The sequence below is a fragment of the Natator depressus genome, chromosome 21 (assembly GCF_965152275.1).
Source record: "Natator depressus isolate rNatDep1 chromosome 21, rNatDep2.hap1, whole genome shotgun sequence".
In the NCBI taxonomy this organism is placed as follows: domain Eukaryota; kingdom Metazoa; phylum Chordata; order Testudines; family Cheloniidae; genus Natator; species Natator depressus.
In genome coordinates this window covers 1,093,767-1,118,288 of record NC_134254.1, presented here as the reverse complement: position 1 = coordinate 1,118,288, position 24,522 = coordinate 1,093,767, and the positions used below count along the sequence as shown (strand labels likewise).

The window sequence follows — 24,522 nt, the reverse complement described above, 5'->3', positions numbered from 1 at the left end:
CAAAGTCTAGAAACCGCTCCTAAGTATTTAAAACAGTCAAACCAACTGAAAGATTTGGAATTAGGGTTGTCAACCCTCCAGGGTCGTCCTGGAGTCTCCTGGAATTAAAGATTATGTCATGTGATGAAACCTCCAGGAATACGTCCAACTACAATTGGCAACTCTATTTTTCAGTTTTCAGAATGGAGAGAGGTGAACAGTGGTGTTCCCCAGAGGGCTGTTCTGGGACCACTCCTAGTCAACATATTCATAAATGATCTGGAAAAAGGGGTAAACAGTGAGGTGGCAAAATTTGCAAAAAGTAAACAGAATGTTGGGAATCATTTAGAAAGGGACAGATAAGAAGCCAGAAAATATGTTGCCTCTATACAAGTCCATGGTACTCCCACATCTTGGATACTGCGTGCAGATGTGGTCACCCCATCTCAAAAAGAATATATTGGAATTAGAATAGATTCAGAAAAGGGCAACAAAAATTATTAGGGGTATGGAACAGCTTCCATATGAGGAGAGATTAATAGAATGGGGACTTTTCAGCTTGGAAAAGAGACGGCTAAGGGGAGATATGATTGAGGTCTATAAAATCATGACTGTAGAGAAAGTAGATAAGGAAGTGTTGTTTACTACTTCTCATAACACAAGAACTAGGGGTCACCAAATGAAATTAATAGGCAGCAGGTTTAAAACAAAGAAAAGGAAGTATTTCTTCACACAACGCACAGTCAACCTGTGGAACTCCTTGCCAGAGGATGTTGTGAAGGCCAAGACCATAACAGGGCTAAAAAAATAACTAGATAATTCATGGAGGATAGATCCATCAATAACTATTAGCCAGGATGAGCAGGAATGGTGTCCCTAGCCTCTGTTTGCCAGAAGCTGGGAATGAGCAACAGGGGATGGATCAGTTGATGATTACCTGTTCCGTTCATTCCCTCTGGGGCACCTGGCACTGGCCACTGAGCAAGTCACGTCCCCGCTCTGTCCCTCAGTTTCCCCATCTGTACACTAGGGATAACGACACTGACCACCTCTGTAAAGCACTTGGAGATGAAAAGCACTAGGTAACAGCTAGGTATTCTAAAATAGCGTTTTTCAAATGCAGCCACCAGGACCTTTTCTTGCGGTCACAGTCTCATGGACAGTGATTGGGAGACAAAGCAGCTGCCCTTCCCCCTCCCTGTCGCTCCTGAATGTGCCACCTTGCTGTTGGTTGCTGGGGCTGCCAGCAGGGATTGGGCCCTGTCTGACACACCTGGGGCATAATGCTGGAGGAGCAGTCAGCCAGTGAGTTCCCCACATTCCTGGGGGTGGTGAGGCTCAGGCTTACAGCCCTGGGGCGGCAGGCTCTGGCCACGAGGCTTCAGGCTTCATGCTCGGTCCCTGGGCCTTCAGACTCTGGCACCATCCCCTGGCTGCAGGCTCCAGCTCTGGCTCCCCGCTCCAGCTCTGGCTCCCCATTGCCGCCCCTGCCCCTCATTGCCCCTGGTGCCTATCCATCCAGGACTTAATTTTTCCCCAGGCTTGGCAGGGCTGAGTAAGTCTGCTGTGAAAAGTGATACTTGTGTATTAGTTAATATCGCTTTTCACACCTGCAGATTTACTAGCTAGCAATAAATACATTACAATGATTTGGACGTGTCTAGGTACGTATTCATTTGTTTTTCCTAAAGTTAATTATTTTAGAACAAAGTGTAAGAGCAGCCATCAGTAGGAGTTGGTAGCTGCACTCTGAGGCCACCAAAAATTTTGTTGTGAGAACTCCTGTCAAAAGATCTGCTCCAAAAATGATTTCGGAGCAGATCTCTGGCCTGCATTACACAGGTGATCAGACTAGATGATCACAATGATCCCTTTTGGCCTTGAAATCTCTGAAGTCCTTTATCCAGCTAGAGATATTACAGGCAACAGCAGCACACGTTTTCCCCAGTCCCCAGAAAGTGCTTTGGCCTGGGATGCCCACCTCGGACAGTGAAAGCATGGTAGATATTGCGTGTCTTTGGGGAGACACTGTATTGAGTATCTATCACTGTACATGTGATTGTGTCTGCTTCACGGGAGAAGGCTACCACAACTCCCCTCAGGAACTAAAGTGGGGGCAGGAGAGGAAGAGGGGATTAATCTGAATCTCACATTGTAAGAGCCTCCAGAGAAGAGCCATCACCAGGGAGGTTTGCACGTTCTGGTTCAAATGGGTTTCCAGACATTGGAAACAAAGGAAGGCCTTCTGACATAAATACGTAGCATTTAAATGGATTCAGGGTCTCCTTTTTAATCCAACTAAATGGACAGTGCCTTTTGTGGGGCCTCCACCCTGGATGAAGGGCTTTGACCTACTAGGGTTCCACATGACTCAGGGGGGACCATGCGTATGCTGTTAGCATGAGAATAGTGGTTGTGTGTGTGTTCGCTGTAATGCTTCTCCCTTAAGAAAAAAAATGTTCTTGTTAGAAGTTGCTGTGTGGGGACTTGTAACTGCTGGCAATATGCAGTTCATAGCACATAGACATAAGCAGAGCTCAGGTGTTGGCCTTTAGGCAGACTGGCTTGCTAGGGCTATCACAGTGTAAGGCAGGAAGCTGTGCAGCCTTACAGCCCCTCAATCAGAAGAGAGAGGGGCAGGTGTCCCTGCCCAGTGCCCAGACAGGTGATGGTTGGAGATCTGAGACTGCCTGAGAACTCCTGCAGTGAGCCATGGAGGCGAGAATACAGGGGCTGTTACCCTGAACTGGTGACAGAAAGGAGACTTAAGTTGCCATAGTACATTCAATTTTTAGTCTCTCCTCTGAGGTTACCAGTAAGGAGGCCATTAGTGCCAGCTGTGCTTGTGGGTTTGTGATGTTTAGTAAAATCTAAAGTGAGGCCACTAAAGAGTGGTCAGACAGTTACAGGCCCCCCAGACCAGATTCAAATGTAATCCTAGAGGTCTGCATCTGTTCCCTATCCCATCCCCAGTGCAATTGGGCATGCTCTCAAAGGCACTTCCCCCTACAGATCTCGTGAATGTCTGAATGGAAAAGCCATGCCCTTCATCTAACAGTCCACACTCTGCTTTTTATCCTTTGCAAAAATAAAGTGCTACATAAATATTAACAGAGCCTCACAATCTTTGTGAGATAGTGGTTGATATATCCCATACCTAACAAAATGCAGACACTTCTGGGGTGGCACAGCAGCAGTTTAATAGAACACTTCAAGACGCAGGCAAAACAAGAATCACTGTGGAAGCATGCTGCATTGTTTTCAATTTTGTGTGCATGCTGGCTAGGAGGGGACCAAATTGTGCAACTGCTAATATAACGAAAAAAGGTTGGAATAGCAGTGTGGTGCAAGTCACAGATATGAGCCTGTCCACATGACACTGGGGACAGTTATTCATGCTTATTCCCCACGTACACACACCGTTATCCTATCAACAAAAGCATACTGGCTGTGTCCTGGAGTGTTCTCATCTTTGCCTTAGGAACTTAGTATGTATGCAAAGGGATTACGTGCTGTCCTGCTGCATGCAAAAGCCCCAAGCCAGGGAACGTCTCTCTCTGGATCTTTATGATGTGAATTACCTTCGCCCAGCCCCCACTTTTATAAGCTCAGCAAGCACAGATTCATTAGCATCTCAGGATCTCTCAGACCAGACCCATTTTCAGTAGAAGTTTTAAGTATAGAAATGCTAGTAGCATGAGCACAATTACACAGCATGAAAATGCTGAACTAGTCACGGAACCGGAACATGTATGACCATGTACATTGACCCGACACACCCATTCTGGAGTAAATGGGGCCAGAGAGGAGTTTGACTGAGGTAAGCGAAGGAGAAGAAGAAAGTAACTAGCTGTACTGGGACCAGTAGTTAACTGTGCAATTAGTAGCTACATTTTTGCATCACATCACTAGTGAAAGCTACTTAACGGCTGAAGCAAACTCTGGAGTGCCTCTGCCACCCCAGCTCCAAGGAAACCAAACCGCTAGTTCCTGGAGGAAGTGGTTGGTGTTTTGATAAATTACAGCCTTTTTCTCTCCCTGCTTCCCTTTGCCACCCAGTAATCTGCTTCAGCTCTGTCAGGACTGGATTAATGGCTCACTGGCCTCTTGGTACTTGGCAAACAGAGAGAAGAATCACAACTAATTATTGTGTCATCTTACTACTTCCTTCCTTGGTATTCTACACCAACATTCCAGGGTACCCGCGAAACACACATTGTGCATCCTCCTGCCTTGCCAGATCAGTGTGTGTTGTAATTGTAAAACAAAATGCTCAGGTGCCTCTGGGGCTAGTCCATAATTCCTTCTCCAGCTCTATTGCCTACTTTACCGTCTATATAAGAAGAGTCCTAGAAACAGGGCACTCCAGCCAACAGAAGAGGCTTAAATGGTGACCAAGTGCTCTGGAAAGAGAAGGCAAAGGAGACACCCCAGATGGTGGTATGCAGTGACTGCCATTACAGTTGTTGACATTTCACAGTCATTGGTCAAGACTAAAGGGGACCAGAGAAAGGTTAGCAAAGGAGAAAACATTCAGAGGCATAACCCCAAGCATTATAATGAATAGGAATGTTACAGCTCCATAGCACATAATCAAGTGAAGTTAAGAAAATCTAAGTGAACTCTCTCTCTCTATATATATCACAGCCCCGTTGCACTGCCAGAGTGGTGGAAGTGAGACTCAGGAATGGAGTAGATGGAGAGCCGAAAGCTGTAGTAGTAACCTACCGTCAGAGGGCCAGTCTGCTCCATCCCAGCATCGGGCCAGCCAGGCCTCCACTTTTCCTCTGACTCTCTGCTGACCTGCATGCAGCCTAATCACATTCCTCCCTCTTAATTAGGGCATAACACAAGACTAATGTAATCAGTTTGCTTGGCCATGCCAGGCACAAACTCTTCCTCTCCCTGCACAAATAACCCCCTTTACTGCACTGAGTTGCAGTCACAGGCTCCTCGCCCCCCATTCCTGACATTGCTTGACTCTCCCTAAACTGAACACAGTCCTCACTACCAGAGAGCCACCCCCCAAATCTCTACTGCTGAGGAAAAGGCTGCCTTTTATAGTAGCTCTGCCTTCAGGCTGCTGTCAAATGACCCAGTCACCTGATCCACCTGCAGGCTGCACTGGGGTTTTAACCCCTTGTTGTGAGTGCTCTATAAATGAGTGGAACACTTAGGGTGACCAGACAGCAAGTGTGAAAAATTGGGAGGGGGGGGATAATAGGGTCCTATATAAGACAAAGCCCCTAATCTTGGGATGTCTGGTCACTCTAGGATGGCTATATATGTAAATAGCTAGTTAACAGATACACGGCCAGTAGCTGGTGCTCAGGAACACGTAGCATAGTTCCTGGGGTTTCTAGGACCAACAACACATGTTGTTGTGCACCGCAAATGGATTCTTGTGTACAGCTCTTTACACACAGCTCTTAACACCCTTTGCAGGCCCAGCCTGCCCTGTCACACCTTCTAATAGCATAGTCTGGTGTGTATCACTGTCTTGCTCATGGGAATTTAAAAAAAAAAGTGAAGCCAAACTGAGTTTATAAACAGATTGGTATTGCTCAGACTGTGGAAAAACGTTATCCTCTGAACTAAGCAGAAAAATCCCCAAACATATACAAAGCAGGGTTACAAGTTTGCTTATTTTATGCATAGGGCATACAATCCATTTATCATTGCAGAAAGGGTATTTGGTTCCTTCCATTGTGATACAATTATCTCTTGAAATTGCAGCTGTTAGTATCCAAGTGACAGAACTCGCAAGAGAACTATATGCATTGGGGAAAGGTAAAATGCCCATGTGTTAGTGGACTAGGTCTTGTTGATGCATGTGATTTATGCCAAATGATTTTCCACTCTTTCTCTGGCAAAAGATTAGATATTTATTCCACTTAGATGTGCAGAATACTAATGAGTGATGTATTAAAGTATTGGTTCTAGACACTAGACTTCTCTTGTCTAGCAAATAAATCCCAAATCTTTTCAAACACGAAGCATATGAAAGAAGCACTGACAGCTAAATGCTTTCTGGATAGAGGGGCTGTATGACTAGACTTGTAAGAATCTAAAGACACATTGTCACAGAAGATGCAAGTTGCTTGTAAAAGAGTTTGATATACCAGTCCATTCAGAGCTCCCTCCAGGATCTCTGTCGTCTCAACTCTCCTAAAGACCGTTCCCTTCAAAATGACAATCACAGTTTCGTCTAATGGCATGACAAAAACATCTTAGTCCCAATCTCATTGTCAACTTTCAGTAATGAGATACAACCCAGTGACTGTGTTTTCACCTATTATATTGCCCTATCCTTAGCACCTACTGACAAGTCCATTGTGAGTTGAATTTCTAGCTTCCCAGAATATTAACAAGGGGCCTTTTTAAAGCATCAGAGTTTTCTGCATATCATCTGCAGCTTTTAGAATCTCTGTGGCTTCAGGGTCTTGACTGAAGTCCAACTACTCCCAGCCAGAGAGATGAGGCAGGCAGATAGCTTGAAAATAATAGCTGCTTCTGAGTGAGGTCGCTGAGCTCAGAGAGTAGAATATGAATGAACAATGCTGCCTAAGTGCTTAGACACTTGCAGAAATGTTGCTAGTTTCTATTCCAGTTATCCTGTGCGATATCATCTACATTCAGTGAAGAGTTAGGCTGTCCTGCTAGCAGCTTTACTCTCTCACTCTGCAATGTAATGGCTTGGCTCTTAATTCCATTAGCTACGCTAATCGGTGTTACAGCTGTATTAATCATTAGTTCTTGGAAAGAGCCATCCTCTACTTTAATGTTCCCAAGGTCACTAAGAGTTTCATCTAATAATCTACTCCTTTTTTGTTTCCTTTTTCTTTTTAATGAGGCGAGGAGACACAGGTGGCTACACCGTATGCTCTATGGCTCTTCATCACAACAGTAAATCTGTGGGGCGGAGTTTTTTTATTTTTTTCCACAGAGAGGCTATGAAATGATGTATTCAAGTAGGGTGAGATTAAAACGAATGTCTCGAGCAGTTGCTCAGCTGTGTGATTTAGAGCAGATTCCCGCAAGTGGGTTTGAGGGGGAGGGACACTTCCAGAAAGAGGAGAAGAAAGGACAATATTGTGTATCTGTTTATTACAGAATGCAGTAGGACATTCCTAGAAACAGAAAACATGACATTCCAAACTAAAGTAGAGTTTGGCCGTATTGCATCTCCAATTTGACAGGAATGAGAGCAGTATCAGGGCTGTGTATTCAGGTTCAGATATACGTGCCTGCCCATCTACAGTCTGCATACTGGGCTTCACATCGCCTTCTGCAGTGATCATCCCTGACTCCTGCAAACTATATAGATCTTCAGTGTACCCTCAGATGGGATGTTTGGAACAGGAATCTGGTTAAAGTGTAAATGTTATCCTAGTCCACACATCCACTGAGTTCTAAGGACTGTATGATTAAGAGGGAGAACTAATTAAGTCTGCTTTCACTCGTGGAAAACTTTCCTCAGTCTAATACAAATTAAGTATTTTTGTTGAGGAACCCCAGTGGAGTTATGTGATTCTTTGATACTCAGCAAACCTCCCATTGAAGTGAATGGAACTCTGATTTTAATTATAGTCGCTGAGGCTAAGATACTTTCTAACCTGTAACAAGAGTGCCAAGCAAACTACCTCCACCGTTCTGCTTTTTCCTTGGCAGAGTCCGTGACCTTGTGCTCCCTGTGGGATGTTATTCTGCAACAATATTTTCCCCATTTAAACCAGCCAGTGTAATTTATTTCCCCTCTCACTCTGCACAGTCTGTTTGCTTCACTTGCTTCATCCTACCCCCAGGTGCAGGGTAAGCTCTATAAGGTGTATGGTTTATATGACTGCAAAGCTCATTGCACAGACTTTGGTCACTGAATAAATATAACAACACAGCACATGCTGATGAACATACGCAAAGAGAAAGGCACAAGAGAAGGGCGCTCATCAATACCATTGCTTTATTTTTCATCTTGTAAAGTGAAACCCTCCCCTGTGCAGAGCTTCAGGACAAAACCTACTTGCCACGTAAGTCCCCCTTAAGCACCCAGATATGTGCTGCCCAGGGGTAACGTTTTATTCATGTTAGCTCCAGTATTGTGCAAACAGTGGTCAGACTGGGCAAGTATAAGGGTGTCTGCCTGCCCCTCTGCCCAGCACCAGCCACGCCACAGGCAAGAGACGTAGCCTTCATTCAGTGGCATTTTTATTAAACATCCCTAGACCAGAAGCCAGCGGGCTCAGAGGGTAATACACAGCTGGGCACCCATAAACCCTGCTGCCCAATACCGCCAGGGGCACGTCCCACCACCTCCCTGTCACTAACGCCCTGCAGCTGAGGTGCTATGGGCTGGGGACAGTCAACATGGCCATGGGGTGTCTGAACCCTCTGGGGCAGCCCCTGCTAGAAGGGACCAGCCTTGCACGGAGTAGCGCCTGGGCACCTGCAAGAAGCTGGAGCTGCTCCAGGGTTGTGAGGGACAGAGAGCAAGAGGCCCTGGGAGAGACCCAGTAGGTGCTGCAATGCAACCATTGGTCCCTACATGGTGGTGGTGAGGAGGGACATGGCCCCCTGAGGATTTCGCCACAGGATTTTCTATATCTTGGCCCAGATCTTCCTCTTGTCATTAATTCTCATAGACTCAGACTACCAGGGTTGGAAGGAACCTCAGGAGGAGGTCATCTAGTCCAACCCCCTGCTCAAAGCAGGACCAATCCCCAACTCTTGCCCCAGATCCCAAATGGCCCCCTCAAGGATTGAACTCACAACCCTGGGTTTAGCAGACCAATGCTCAACCCACTGAGCTATCCCTCCCCCCAGTGCAGCAGAATATCTTGGTGCTTCAGTTAGAATATTGTGCTAAGCCATCATTTAAAGCTTTCCTGCCCCTTCCTCCTGGGACGATGGAACGCCCCAGCAGCTTCCCTCCATGCAGTGGGTGTTGGAGGGGCAGTCATGCCTGCTCTACCCTCGGGCTTTGCCCCGTGGCTTCCTCGTACCCCAGCCCCAGGCGAGAGCTCAGGGGGCCCCATGTGGCTCCATGGCAGCTAGTTTATGGTTCAAGGGGGCATTCCACAGATCTTGACTCCTAATCCCATGCAATTGCCAAGTCAATTGCCCCCCGTGCAAAGCCCAGGTGCTCCCTGTGATCTGGGCTCCGGGTTCCCTCCATTCCTCCAGACGCAGCGTGATAGGGGGAGGGCATGCGGCAACATTCGGACAGACAAAGGGACTCGTGCGCCTGGCTGGCCAGGCAGGGGCCATTTCGGGCTAGCTGGGCCTAGCTCCTCTCTACTGGTTTATTTCAATCTGCGCCTGCAGAGCTTGGTGTAACCAGGGTAAGGAGCATGGACTGGAGAACGTCTATCTTGGCACATGGCACCGCTAGGAGTCGGACAGCTGTGCAAACCCATTCTTCCTTGGCGCTGGTGAGCACAGACCCAGCTGCTCCTCTGATAGCAAAGAGCTATCCCCACATTAAAGAGGCACCCACTCAGGCTCTGACCCTCCATGCAGCTGAGAAGGGGGGAAATGGCTAGGAGCCAACTCAGCAAATACAGGAGAAAACGTGAGCAAGGCTTTAAACCTTCCTCCTCCCAGGTTGTACGGACAGGCTTTAGAGCCTGTGAACTTTAATGCACCACACCAGGTCTGCTCCTGAAAGTGCTGAACTCCTCCACGGAGCCTGTTCCTCAGAGAGCCAAGCTTGGCTCTACATCACAGCCTGGTGTCACTGCCATCGATTTTACCCTATGGGATCTGGTGGAGCTGACTGACTGGATATCGCACTGCCAGCCTGACAAAGCTGCATCAGAAGTATCAGATAGTATATTCCTGTTTAACTCCATCCCCTCCCAGACATGGTGCAAGAAACCCCCAGCTGCACAAAGCAGCCCCCGCACATGTCAGGATTGCCAGGATAAATGCAGACTGTAACTGATAAATGTACCTGTAAAAGAGAACATGGAAAGGACAGCTCAGTGATACCTGACCTGCAGGGCTATGACAGCTTTATCCAGGCAGCCAGCAGCACCCATTCCATACATTACTTACATCCCTCAGAAACCCCTCACTAGGGCCTGGCTCCCTACACAGAGCTTAGCAATCACCACTTATAATGATTCTCTGGCTCTGTGGCTCAAGTTAGTTCCCAAGCCCTCTTTCTGCATAGGTGTCGGTGCATTTGCTCTTGTCTATATAGATTAGTGACACATTTAGCTGGAAGAATTCAATGGGGATTAGTTTTTTCCTGTTGTTGTTTTCCAGGGTAGAATTCTGAGAGCCAGTGGCTGCGGGTGAAGGTTCTTACAGACTGCAGGGGAAGGCGCCTATCAGAGGCCACAGAACCCCACTGACACATCCAAGAAATCCAAGACAGGTCTTGAGTTCTCTGTAGTTACTTGGACATGGCCATGTAGTGAGTGCTTCTATTTTATCAGGATCAGTACTCACACCCTCTTGGGACACGATGTGACCCACATACTTCACTGAGGTTCTGCAGAACTGGCATTTGTCAATTGAAAGCTTCAGACCATAATCCTCCAACCTATCAAGCACTTTAAGAAGTCTTTCTTCATGCTTCTCTAAGGTTCTTCCAAAACATAATCAGGTCATCCAAATAAACTAACACTTGCAGTAAATTCATGTCTCCCACAACTTTCTCCATGAGACGTTGAAAGGTGGCAGGTGCTCCAGAAATCCCTTGGGGCATGCGTTCGAACTGATAAAACCCTAATGGGCAGATGAAGGCTGTCTTCTCCTTATCTTCTTCTCCCAGAGGGATCTGGTAGTATCCACTACGAAGATCCAACACAGAGAACCACTGGCTTCCCAGCAAACAGTCTAAGGCATCTTGCACTCGAGGCATAGTGTACTGGTCGACCACAGTACGGCTGTTTAGGGTGCGGTAGTCAATACACATCCAGATTTTCCCATTCTTTTTACGGACTACCACAATGGGTGAGGCGTATGGGCTGCGGGACTCTGTAATGATGCCATTCGCAGCCAGCTCCTGAAGATGATGTCGCACTTCTTCCATCTCAGAGAGAGCAATCTTCCTAGATCTCTCCCTGAAAGGTTGAGAGTCATGTAGTCCGATATTGTGCTCTACTCCTTTTGCACATCCCACTCATGCAGTGAGAACACCTTGGATCTTTCACAAAGTTTCTTGCTCAGGCGATCTTTCCAGTCCTTGGACACTGGTGAATCTCCAAAGTCAAACTTTCCTGGGTCTATTGTCGGAACTTGAGTTTCACACTGGGATTTTACAATCGACTCAGGCTCAAAGAGGTCTGCTATCTTTTGTCCTTGCTTCACAACAACATCACGACTCGTTTCATTAGCAATCAGTATAGTCACCCTTTCCTGGGCTTCAGCAGTAGGGTTATGACTCCACTGGGGACCAGCACTCCTTCAGGGAGCTCTCCTCCCATCGGCTGCTCTATCATTGCTAACGTCCGTTTACTGCCTTTCAGCCAGGTACTCATGACGAGCACTTCTTGCTCCGTCCTTGCAGGCACTACTAAGGGGGTCGTACCCGTGTACTTCAGTGCCCCAAGCGGTAGCTCAGATGTGTCCATTTTAGCGCTCTCAATTTTCCTGTAGGCTTCAGCACAAAGCGTATGGATCATCAGGGTATTCAGGTACTGGTCCCCGGCCCGCCTTCTGCAGTAATCCACGAGTACCTTGAGGAGACTGGAGTTGGTCCCTATCAGCAAAGACACATCAGAGGTCCATTTAGGGTCAGGGCATATTAAGGCAGCTTTGTCTACCTCTTCTCTTACCCCAGCAACCTCCTCTGGGAATTCCAGGTGCACTATGACATACCCTTGGTAGGGGTATTCATCCATGCTGAGGCCACACAGGCCAAGGCCAGTCAGTGGCTGTATAGGCAGGTGCCTAAGCATCTGTTGGTAGAATGACTGAAATATAATAGTCACTTGAGATCCAGTGTCAAGCACTGCTTTACACTCCATCCCTTCAATCCTCACCATGACCTCTGCTCGAGGTCCTATCAGTCCTGCGGGGATCCCAGCTGGATAGTCTTTTCTGGGGGAATCTTCAAATCCTGCAGACCTGGGGGGTCCCCATCCCCAGACCCTCTGGCAGCTACTGGATCTCTCCCAACTGATCCTCAGCTTTCCATACACTAAGGAGGGGTTTTCTTCATTACGGCACTTGGCAGCACTGTGTCCATCCTGACCACATCGGTAGCAGAAGAATTGACCTTTCCCCCTTCGCCTGGGTGGGATGGTGGCTCTAAGTGCAGGCTTCTCAATCGCCACAGTTTGAGGCTTCTTATTCCTGGAAGTCTTAACTCGGTCAACGGTACTTTGCAGCTCAGCTATCCGTTCCGTCAGGACCTGCATTTGTTGGGCAAGTTCCTCTCTGGTGCTCACCATCAGTACACTGGCCGTTTGCAGTGGTGTTGTGCTGGCTGGCTCTGATGTTTGGGCTTCCCAAAACTCACTGACAGCCTGCCTTTCTTCCTCCTCTCTGACCTCTTTTATCAGCTGGGAGTAACTTGGGGGATGTTCCTGTCATTCTCTTAGCTGGAGATGAAGTAGAATCAGGTTCTGATACTGAGTTCCTCTTACAATTTGAGCCAGTCTGGTCTGATCCATCTGCTCAGCAGTCACTGCTCCCCTCATGACAGCTCTCTGAAGTAGTCTCTCCAGTCTCTGCATGTAGGCTGAAGCCTTCTCGCCCTTTTGCTGTCGGGAATTAAGAAACTTACAGTAGCTGTCTTCAGGGCCCTCTACGCTCCCAAAGGTGTGTTCAAGGGCCTCTAGGCAGTCCTTCACACTGACCCCAGGGTCAACGAGCTTCAGGGTGCGAATCACATCTAATGCTGGGCCGCCAAGGCTCTCTATGAGGCATCTTCGCTTTTCTGCGTCTGGTACGGCCCACTCTTGCAGCATTTCAGTGGTATGCTCTAACCAGGGTTCAAACTCCTCCTCCCCAGCACATGATCTTAACTTACGACAAGAGTTTGATGCAGCATGGGACAGCACAACCTTTTCCAATGTTTGCCCCAGAGCTTTTGTCCAATCATCAGCCAAGGCTGCAGCCTCTGAGCTAGAAGCTGCTAAGCGAGGGTCCAAGAAACCTGACATATTAGCCATTATACAAACAGTAATTTCCTCAAAATATAAGCACAAACAAAATAAATATAAATTGTTTCCCAATGTAGTGGATCACTCAACAAGTGCTTGCGAGGGGTACTGACCCAGGGATCCTGGACGAGCCCCCAAAAATGTAACCCTTCTGCCCGTCAGAGTTGGCAGCAACAAGGGCCGGGTTCAATATCTAGGGGATCCATTCCAATAACACAATGCAAACCGGCTCGAGCCCCCACCCAGTGACCTGGGACAAATATATACCACCCCCACTGGGCGCCTCCAAGAGGCAATACTTCTCCTCTCGCAAGCACATAGTCTGAGTGTAGCAAAAAGCCTTTTAATAACAGAGAGAAACAATGTGGCATTATGTTGGGGAAACACCACCAACAGGATTCATAACACAACCCATGAGCAAAAAACCCACTCCAAGCAAATTGGGGCATGCCCTTTCCCTTTGGTTCTTGAGTCCAGCAACCCCAAATCACCCAAAGTCCCAAAAGTCCAGTGACGCAAAAGTCTCTGTCCCTGGTCAGGGCAGCCCCAGAGTTTGAAAGTTTATCTGCAGAGCTTTACCTCCCAACCTGGGTGGAGGTAGAGGGGGGAGAGAGAGAGGTAAGGGGCACCTTACATGATCTGAAACTGACCGCCCCACAGCTCCATAGGCCTTCGCTCCGCTCCGCTCGCCGCCCCACGAACTGCTTCGCTCGGCTCAGCTCTGCAGCCCACAAGCAGCGCCTACCGTCCCACAAACTGCTCCACCAGCCGGTCCATGAACTGCTCCGCTCCGCGTCCCACAAGCAGCTCCCACTGTCCCATGAACTGCTCCACCAGCCGTCCACAAGGCACTCCAGCCGTCCCGCAAACTCCTCCACAATATATCTTCAGGCTCCCCCACTACTTAACACAACACTCAGTGATCTCAGCTTTTAGTCAGTTCAGCTCTTTGGTGAATTCAGCTTGTAGTAGGGGAGCCTCAGTGCTGGTCCACCATTAGCTCAAAATGAGCTCAGCAGCCTGCAACTAGACTCCTAATGGAATCAAAATTAGCTCTGATATTCCATGGTGGAGAGAGTAGAAAGTACAATTAGCATGTAAGGCCCTCACCAAGGGGCCCATACCACCAAGTATCAATACTTGTCTCCAGCCTCTCTCAATTCACAGAGTTTTGGAACCCATGACCCTTGCCTAGCGAGTGCTACTTAGTTGATGGTGAGTCCCTCCATCGTAACAAAAGACCAAGTACAGTTCCAAGCACAGTTCCCATAATCAGGGTAATAACAATTTATTCTTCCTGCCCCAATAACAGAGACACTGGGGATCCCACAGCAGCCAAAGTGACCATTTGGGCAGCTATGGGCTCATTCTAGGCAGGGTGGGTGTGCCTATGCAAATGAGATCGGCCCCAGAAGTTCTTTTCCACAACTTGCCACACCTCACCACCAGATGTCAGGGTGGAGCTCATCCTGACTCTGCTTACACACACAAATACTGGGGAACAGCCATTCTGGCTCGGACCATTTGTTATCATGTCCAAGCGGACAAATAATGAGTGGGAAAGCATCTGTGCTTGGTTCTGGTTCTCTGTGCCTGACTGGTCTGTGCAGCACACCAGTGACTGCTCATGTGGGCAGGGCACAGTGCTGGCCTTTATTCATTCCATGCATTAGTCAGAGTGCTGGCTTGGGAGTATGTCTAGCAGGAGGCCTTGGACACAGACACGAGAAGAGATCTCCTTTAGCATGAGAGAGCATCTGAAAGGCACCTTCTCCTCTCCTTGCCCTGCAAGAAGCTGCACAGGGCATGGAACTGGCACTACCAGCACTGACTGGGAGCATGGTCCAGAGGGTTTTACTCTGTGACCACAAATGAGATGGGTGAGAAGGGCCCTATTGGATGGGTGAGTTGCCTGCACATTTGAGACACTGGGCCATTTCCTAACTTCACCTCTGCAGCTCGGCGGAGTTAGCGGAAAGTCTGGATCAATAAGCTTTGCAAACACGAAGACCAGAATGGCTCACAGGTTCGTAAGCTACAGTTCATTCAATAGCTGCTCAGCAGCGGCACTGTCTGAATGGCTGTACATCCTCCTTTGGGCACATTCTGCTTTCCCACATGAACAAACTAACTCGAGCCTTTGCTGGTACTGTAGGATGAGAACCACATTTATCTTCCCACTCTCTGCTAAAACAGAAGTGTGCCTGGGTAGTTACAACTGGCTGCAACAGACCTGCAGCACTCCCATGGAAATGAATGGGACCGTGTATGTGACAGGGAGAGGATGGCAGGACAGACACAAGCAATTGTCCCATACTGTCCTGGGGGAGTTCCTCAAGGCTTGCTCGATGCTACTGTCTGCACATAGCCTGCTCTGCTCACCCCACAGCTAATATGACCCCTTCACAGGCCTGTTCTTTCATAATCCCTCTGTTAGGGGTTCTCAGCTTGTTCAGTATGTGCCATTAGCTAACCCCATTCCCTCTCCCCTGAGAAAGCCCTTACCACTTCCTACATGCCCAACCTTGATCTCTGCTGCACAGTCAAATACAAACTACACAGCTGGCATTGTCACAGACCCTCTCCCCTGACGATCCAATCCTTTTGTTCCCCTCTGACACTTTTACAATAAAGAGGAAACTTGTTTTCCTTCTTCCGGAGAAAAGGAAAGAAAAATACCTTTTCCTTCTGGGCTTTGATGTTCTTTGTGTTGTATTTTTCAGATTTCACGCTGGAAGGCGCTATAAAAACTCCATATCATCTGCCTCAGCTCCGAAGGGCTGACCAATGTGCTAGCAGATGCCTGTCCCAACCTGGGCTGGCTTTATTACCAAAGAAATGAACAACACAAAGTTAGGTTTAAGCCTCCTTCCTCAGTTGGGCTGCTTCTCAGCTTCCTATCCCAGAATTGCTCAGCCTACACTCTACATCCTCTCATTCCAGAGAGCCACTCCCTACTCCATTATGTCCAGGTTGGGTAAGAAGCCACCTGCCTCTGGTAGTCACAGCAGCGCCCTGTTACCCAGAATAATTTACACCTAGAACTGCAAGTGATCTATGGTACACAAGGGTCTGGGAGCAACAGCAGCCCAGCGCGCCAGCCATTGAATATGCTTTTGAGAAAAGCTCTCTCGAGCAGTCTATACATATTACCTCTCACTTCTAGGTGTCAGGAATGGCTTAAACGTAGGTGCCATATTGACAGATGCTAAGCCTGGCCTTGTCCAATAGGATGAAAAGATAAAGCCTGTATGTGATGATCGTTAAAGATAACAGACACCCTTCCAAAGCAGCCCAGTACACAAACTTCAATCTCAAGCAAGACAATTAATCTGGCAAATTTCTTAACTACGTATTTCAGTGGTTTTGTTTAAACTCCCTCTTATAAGGAACATTTCATAAGGAAGAGCCTTTCAAAGCCATTCGAAAATTAAATTCAAGCCAGCCTCAAGCCAGCTAGATCAGCCTGCAGGGAGTAAGGGCAGACTCTGGCTATGAAATGACCTAATCAACTCTTTTTGTCCGGTAGGTAAATATTAGCTAGAGAACCCAGCTGTGGCCACAGAGCAATCGAAGCATGTTCTCACAGTGGGAAAAGGAAGCGATTTCATAGCAATGTCTGGAGTGCAAAGCTGGTATTAGGATTTCAAAGCAGGGAACTACTCCCTAGTAGTAATTTGAAGTTAGAAACATTAAATCAGCAAAAGAACACGTCTGTGTCTTAAGTCTCCAATACACTAGTCATGTCAAATAACTGATAAAGCAAGGCAGGTTTAGACTGTATACCCTGGGACCAGGAAATTCACCACTGAATCTATGCAAAACTGTATAGGCCTGAGCCAGGAGCCTCACAAACTGAACAAACTCTGGAGCAAGTGGCTGGAGTAGCACTAAGAAGTGGGTTCAGGGACAGTACTGTGAGTGCCGGGGGTGGGGGTATTGATTAAGTGCTGAAATAGAAGGACGATGGATGAAGATAAAAAAGGGCTGGTGTTTTGGGTGGGCTGGGAAGTGTCTGGCTCGACTGGTGCCTCTTGTTCATTGGATCAGATCCTCAATCCCTCAACAAAATCAGAAAATCCTCTTGTAAGAGAAACAGCCACCACAGGCATTGTTCTGAAAACGCCCCTGTCTGGAACCGAGTAGCAGGCAGCCCATTGAGAGCTGTCAGTTATGAGCAACCACCTCACCCCTGAACAGGGCACAGAATCAGTGCGCGGCAACGCGCGCACACGGACACGCACACGGCGCACACACCAGGCTCCCCATGAGGTCCCTCTGTGCTGAGTTCAAGTCGACGCCGAGGGTAGGTCTGCACTACGGCTGCCACAAGTGGCACAGTCCTGGTGCTGCAGCGGCGCAGATGTTGCACCGTCACGTAGATACCTCCATCAACGTCGGTATCCACCTCTCTGAGAGGCAGGAGCTAGGCTGACGGAAGAATCCTTCTGCCTACCTAGCCACATCCCCACCAGGGATTAGGTCGACCTCACGATGGCCATCCGGACGGGACATTCTGCACAGCCCTGAGTGACGTAGCGAGGCTGACCTAAGTTTTAGATGAAGCCCAGGCCACGGGACCGTTCAGGATTAGCACCAGCAGGGCAGTGTGGAAGGACCCGATCACAGGTCCTGGATTTCTCTGAAACAGGCTGAACTGACATCCAAGACGAAGTGGGAACAAAGAAGCTCCTGCAGAGCTCTACCTAGTGAGTATCCCAGCTGCAAACAGCTCAAGTGCAGGGGCCACCTGGGTGCAAATACACCCAATCTCCATGCAGACAGCGTTGCCGGAGGCAGCCAGAGCATGAGGGTCTATCCAGTGGGGGGGACTAGTGTAGAGCTTGGAGATCTGGAGTCCCTGCTCTACCACCGACTCCCCGTGTGACCTTGGGAAAGTCACTCAGTCGCTCTGTGCCTCAGCTCCCCTCCTACACATGGGCTGGTGTGACGATAAATGCACTACAGATGCTGTGTCAGTACCTGAGACCCAGAGCCACACACCGGGGGTGCATGTGAGACCTGAGACCCACAGCCACACACTGGTTTGGTATGGCTGCGGGCAGCCCTGGCTCCCAAGGGCCCTGTCTTTGGGAATCCAGCCAAACAAGTTGCTGCTGCCAGCATGTCAGAGTCAGAACTGGCAGTGTGATGGGATGGAGACCAGAGTCAAACAGGAACTGGAACGCCTCACCTATCCCTGGCCTCAGAAACACTTCAGGGGACTGACTGCTTAGTTCAGCTCACTCCATCCTTTCCCACGCAGAACAGTCAAACTTCAGCCCTGGCCACATGCTGGGCTCTCCAGCAATTGCATGAGCAACGTGCAGCTCTCTCCCTTCCCTTGGCACTGCACCCCCCCAGGCAGAGCACAGCTAGAGGGGGTCTCACCAGCCCAGTCTCACCAGGCCAGTAGATGGGCAGCACTTGTAGGTCAAGGAGAGCCCTAGCTTGAGGGGAATGCAAGGAAAGGTCAGAACTCAGTGTGATGACAGAGTGATATTGTTGACAGAAATCGAGTGGCAAGATGGGATTGTGGCCAGAGAGTGAGAGCAATATTGCTAGTGGGCTTGGAGCAGTGCCAACAGGTGTCCTTTAATATTGCTGGCACCTGTGGAATAGCTACTGCTATGCAAGAGCTCAGTCCCCAGGCAGAAAGCGAGAGAGCTGAGAGACCAAATAAGCCTGGGGGAATTCCAGGCGGGATTACACACAGCATTCACTCCTTTTGCCAGTCAGTCGGATATGCTCATCGCCAGGCAGCGTTGGCAGGGCCTTTGCTTTGGGCCACAGGGCTATGGAAATCCCATATTCTGCAGTCTCAGAAATAAGGCTGTGACATGAGACAGAAAAAGAGCAAGTCGCTTCCAGACTTATAAATGGTCTGTTGTTAGCCCTCAGGACTAACTATCTTCAAACAGGCACTCCTGGAGGTGATATGGGAAGAGCAGAAATGCAGCAATTTATGTGGTGGTTGACGTACACTTCTGAACTGAGCAGACAGCGTGGGCAGGTGGTGCCCCCGGCTGGCCATAGCCACAGTGTGACCAGTCACAATGGGTCAGAACCACCCCCCCTTCATTCACAAAAGGAATTCAAAACACCCACCAAAACTCGAGTCTCCAGCCTTCACTGCTCCTAAGGGTCCTCCCTCCCTCAGGCCTGCTCAGCTCACACACTAGATCTTCTCTGCAGAGAAACACCCTCATGTCCTTTTATCCCCAAGGGGTAATGAACATTCTTTTCAGTGAGTCAGCACAATAGGTTTTACTTCCCCAGCAGGATCATCACCTGCTGACAGGGCTCGGGGGCGTGCAGCTAACATTGCAGCCTTTTACAGACCATTGTTCATAATGTGCTGCCCTGTCTCACCATCACCGTTACTGCTGGTACTCTCCCCCGCGCAGCACAAGGGAGGGAGCTACTGCAACTGCTCCACTGCCAAAGAGTGGATGAGGGTAGCACTGCGTGGGTAATTGGTCAGCATCACACACACACGCACACACACAGCTCATGTGGCCAGCCCAGCCCCACCAATAGCCGGGGGCAGTGAGAAGTGACACTGCCAAGCAGCGCTGATTGACTACTACCCGTCAGACAATCACAGCCCAATGAGACGCCAACTGCGCACTTGGGGCTAAGGGCAGTGTCTGAATGAGGAAGCTGCCGCTATTTGTACATTTTATCCCCAGATTCACAGATTTTACGGCCACGAGGGATCATTACAATGCTCTAGTCTGTCCTGCACAACACACGGAATAGAATTTTACCTAGTGATTAATCCCACAACTTCTGGTTGAACTTTAAAAGAGGTGAAATGATGATGCAACCCTCTAAATGAAAAGCAAACAAAAGTTATGCTTCCAGCTGATCCCTCTGGGCATAGATTTCCGAGGGGCTTCTGAGAGAGCCAGATTAATACTAAATAATAATGGCTGGAGCATCTCTGTTTGAATTTTCCACGCAGGGTCAGCTTGGAGGTTGGAGTTTTTTGCTAATTTGTTTTGTTTAGAGGACTTGAAAATGTTACTTTTCAAAAAGGTAAAAAGAAAAACTCCAGGAAACCTAGCAGTTCCTACATGTTTCCGAAATGATGTTTTCTGATACTGTGGAAACAAGTCACGCAGTAAATAAAGACGGTGTAACTTCTCAAAATGGAGGTAAGTGACCAGGATGTTCCTCCAGAGTAATTTATTAATGTCTATACTATGCACATGGCAGACACTGAGAGCTCTCAGGCTACCATGGACTTAGTACGTGACTCACCACATGTAGGGAACAACACACAGTACTGAACAGGGAGATAACAGCAAGTGGAGCTAGAATGGCATCTGCAATAAATGAGGACCCTGGTAGAGCTGACAGGCCTGCGCACACAACATCCTCCCTCCCCACTATGCTTGCGTGATCATTGGTGGAGTTTAAATTGTGGGTCTTCAGTGCTAAAAGTACAAGACCCTCTCACTTGTGCTAATCGAGAAACTCCATTAGCTGGCTACTCTAATAAACTCTTATTTACTGGTGTGGGAGGAGAGGACAAAGACACACTCCTGGTGTGGGTGGCTAGACACACTATCCAGTTTAATGTGCACAGACAGTGCATACAACATTGATGCACAATACCTGCATAGATCTCAACCCATCTGAAGGCCAACGTGGCTCCCCTGCAGCAGATACTCACAGTTGTCGCGTACTGAATATCCTTCCAGATGGAGGTTTCCCGGGAAATGTCCGAGGCCTCAAACAGGTTCTCCAAGATAACCTCCCCTATCATGTCATGCCTGGAGAACCTGTCAAAGTCGAAGACACTCAGGTGGAGTTTCCTGCTAGTCAGCTCCTCATAGGGCACAGGGAAGTGGAAGGACTCATCGAAGGTGGGGTTCAGAGTCTTCCTGTGGACTCGCGTCTGGAACTTGCGCTTCCTGTCAGGCAGGAGGTAGATCTTGACGTAGGGGTCTGAGCTGCCACAGAAATCCTTGGCTGGCAGGTCAAAGGCCTTGAGGATCCGCACAATCAGTGTCTCGTTCTCATAGTCATATTTGAGGGTGAAGTTTATTTTCCCACAGGTTTTTGCCGCCTCCTTCTTGGGGTCCTCGGAGTCCACAGACTTTTGCTTATAAAGCTCTGGTTTAATCCTGCCAATGCTGGTTGGCTGCTCGGCCTCAAGGGGCAGGTCTGTGCCATAGTCCATGCTGGACACGTGCATCTGCCGAGGCAGGTGCCTCTTGAAGGAAATGTGCCTGCAGGGGAAGAGGACAGTTGTACACTTTGCCTGGCGCATTCACACAGCTCCCTCCCAAGATGAGCCCAAGCAGAGCTGGGGATGGGAGAAAGAGGGGAACAGGTGCTCGTGCTGTCTGTGGGGAACCTCTGAGCTGGTTATGGGCTAGGGGCATTAGGCTCTCTTCCTGGATCTGCAATGGAAACATCCCAGCCTAGCTTGCAGAGGTGCCGCCTCCCATCTCACACACAGAGACGTGCCTGTGACTGAGGAGCCCAGATAACAAGCAGACACCCAGGGTCCTTCCAGTTCTCATTTGTTCTCCTTCCATGCCCCTGTGACACAAATGAGAGCAAATACTCTGTGTCCAAGCTAGAGCCCATAGGCCGGGGAGACTCTGTAGCTCTCTCACCCTTTTCCATTGCCAGACCCTGGCACTAAACTTCCTTCCCCTCAGAATTCACAGCACTGTGAAAGCCAGACAAGCAGAGGCAGGACTAGCTAAGATGGCTGCCTTCGGGCTCCTGCTGCACCCAGACCTCCCCAACAGATGCCAATCGGGCAGTGGCACATGCAGACCTAGCAGGCTGGGTCCTCATCTCGCGTGGAAGCTGCTCCAGCCCCAGGGGACCTCAGCATTAAAAGCATTTCATGCTACTTCAGATGCATTTTTCATGTTTCCCTCTGACAGGAAGGGGCTCAGAGAGGCCCTGCTGATTTCCCAGTACAGGTTCTCTGTGCTCTAGCAGGATCCTGCTGTTGTTATTCACTTTAATGGTCTCTGCAAGGCTGCAGAATCTCCCCCTGCATGAGCTGGGTGGCTCCTCTCAGTTCTTCCTTTTGCTCTGTAGCTAAAAACTGAGGACTCAAGGAGCCCCCATTCCCTGCCTGATCACCCATAACCTGCCTCACTCCCAGAGCTGGGCCTGCACCACACAGTGCTGAGCCTGCCAGTTGCCCGGTGGGGTGTGAGAGGCCATGTGAAAGCATGGCAGGATCCCCTGGGGCAGCAGCCTAGGTACCGCTGAATCATTGGGGCAGGTACAGCTCATTAGACATTCCCCGAATACAAGGGGAGGGGGCAGCACCCCTCTGGCAGAGGACTCTAGGGCCTGGGGACTGTGGAGCATCCAAGAGAGGGGAGAAGGCTGACACTGGGGGTCATGTAGCTTGGCTTTGGAATTACCCTTCCTTAATATAGCAGGCCCCGAGGAAGATGAACTCAAACTGGAAGCGGTACCAAGAAGGGCTACTAGATGACAAGGAGGATGGAGAGCTTGGTGGGTTTAGCCTAGCAACACAACGGCTGACAGGGATGCGACTGCTGCCTGTAAGCACATCGGGATAAACACCAGGGAGGGAGAGGCGCTGTTTAAGTGAAGGACGGTGTGGGCACAAGAACTAATGGCAATGAACTGGCCATGAATACATTTAGACTGGAAATGAGAAGCTGGTTCCTACCCATCAAAGGAGGGAGGCTCTGGAACAGCCTCCCAATAGGAGCAGTGGGGCCAACCAGCTAACCAGCTTTACGACGGCTGTTAGTGATGCATTTATGAACAGGGTTATGTGACAGGGCTGCCTGTGAGAGCAGGGAACCGGACTCAGGAGGGCTAGGGGGAGTTTTGACTTGGCAGTGAGTGTGTCGTGGTTGTGTGGAGCTGGATGGGGATCCCACCAGGCACCAGGAGGGTACAGAATGAAAATGTCCGTGCCTGGCATTCAGCTAGCACAGGAAGGAGCGATTTGGAAATAAATCCAAGAACAATCCCTGCTCCAGCACTTGTCTCTACCCTACCTGCAGCCTCAACACCCACAGCAGCTGGACCTGCTACAGAGATATCTCATGTGCCTGATTTGATCATTCAGACCCATCCACTTGCATTAATTAGGGATTCAAGAGGATACTCAGCTATGCAATACTCAGTACGGGAGGCAGCCCCAGGGCAGCGAATCAAACAAAGGAGGGCAGCGTTAGGAGCTTGATCTCTGGTTTTGATGTGGCACTTAGGGGCCAGAAATGATGTGACAGGACGATGATTAAAGTGCACAAAAGAAACAGGGCTGCTACCCAGGGGGCCTTCTCCACTATGCAAACCTTGGAGCCCAGGTGAATTTTGAGTGTGTTACCACAAAGGCCAACGTGCTGTGTCTCTTTCTTGGAGGTTTGTACATGATTTTTTCCATGCAGTTTCGTACCTCTGTACATCTGAGGAAGGTGCAAGTGGGAGATGAGTGACGATAACACATCCGCACCATTATCCCAAATACCCCTCTGTAACTCAGGGTGCAGTGAGACGTTTGCCAGTGGAGTCTAACACAAATTCCTGTTTCATTTTTTTCTCTGTTGCATCTTGGGGGTGAATTTAATGATGCAAGTGACTATGAAAAACTAGCAGGGCTGGCATACCGTCAGGAGGCCCCGGCAAGCTGTCCCCACACACGCTCAGCCTGACCGAGCTTTTACCCTCTCTTGTGCATGAAAGGTGCTGGAGAGGCAGAGCGTGTGTGTGTTTGTGTGTGCACACAGAAGGGGTTCTGGGCATGTGTGCAGTGTTTGTGTGTGTGCGTGTGCACATGCTGCACGTGTGTCATGTGTCCATGTGACTGAGCTGCCCGAAAAGCAATGCAATGGTCACAGACAAAGCCTGGCATAATTCCAGCTGTCACAAGCTGAGTTTTAGGTCCCCTTCAAACAGGAGACTGAGATGTGTGTCTTGTATGCGGGGCGCCAGTGCAAGCAGCGTTCTGAGCAACAGCTGCCTGCACAGTGGTGCTGCCCACCTCACTGGGGATGTGGCCAGCACTTCAGCCAGAAAGCTTGGACTCAGCTTCCTGCCCTTGTTTCCCAGACTCTGGACACAGGGAGAATTTTTGGATTCTCCTCCAGACTAGCCATCTAAGGCCCATGCATCTCACCTCTCATGTTAATGACTCTCATGCACAGGCCTTTGGGCTGCGGCTGGGGCAGCAATGAGCCATTGATCAGGGGCACTGGCATGCAGCTACTCCTACGCCTGGCCAGCGAGTGATACGTCAATTCTGTTTATCCAGTGAGTCCTGCTGTGAGCCAGAGAAGCAAGAAGAGAGCAAAGGGGTCTAATTCTATCTGACAATATACCAATCCTTCCCTCGCCCTGTCTGTGCTGTCACAAAATTAAAGTGGCCACAAGCATATTGACAGCTTGACACAATGAGGGCAAGTCA

General features: G+C 49.1%; 1 protein-coding gene across 7 annotated transcripts in view; it reads right to left on the bottom strand.

The window, feature by feature from the left end:
• SYT6 (synaptotagmin 6) overlaps window positions 1-24,522 on the bottom strand; it is a 110,252-nt gene that overhangs the window by 27,308 nt on the left and 58,422 nt on the right. For all 7 annotated transcript variants that reach the window (XM_074936021.1, XM_074936015.1, XM_074936018.1 and 4 more), the window contains exon 3: window positions 20,776-21,334. In XM_074936021.1, coding sequence (XP_074792122.1) covers window positions 20,776-21,334 — 559 coding nt within the window. The remainder of the gene's footprint in view (window positions 1-20,775; window positions 21,335-24,522) is intronic.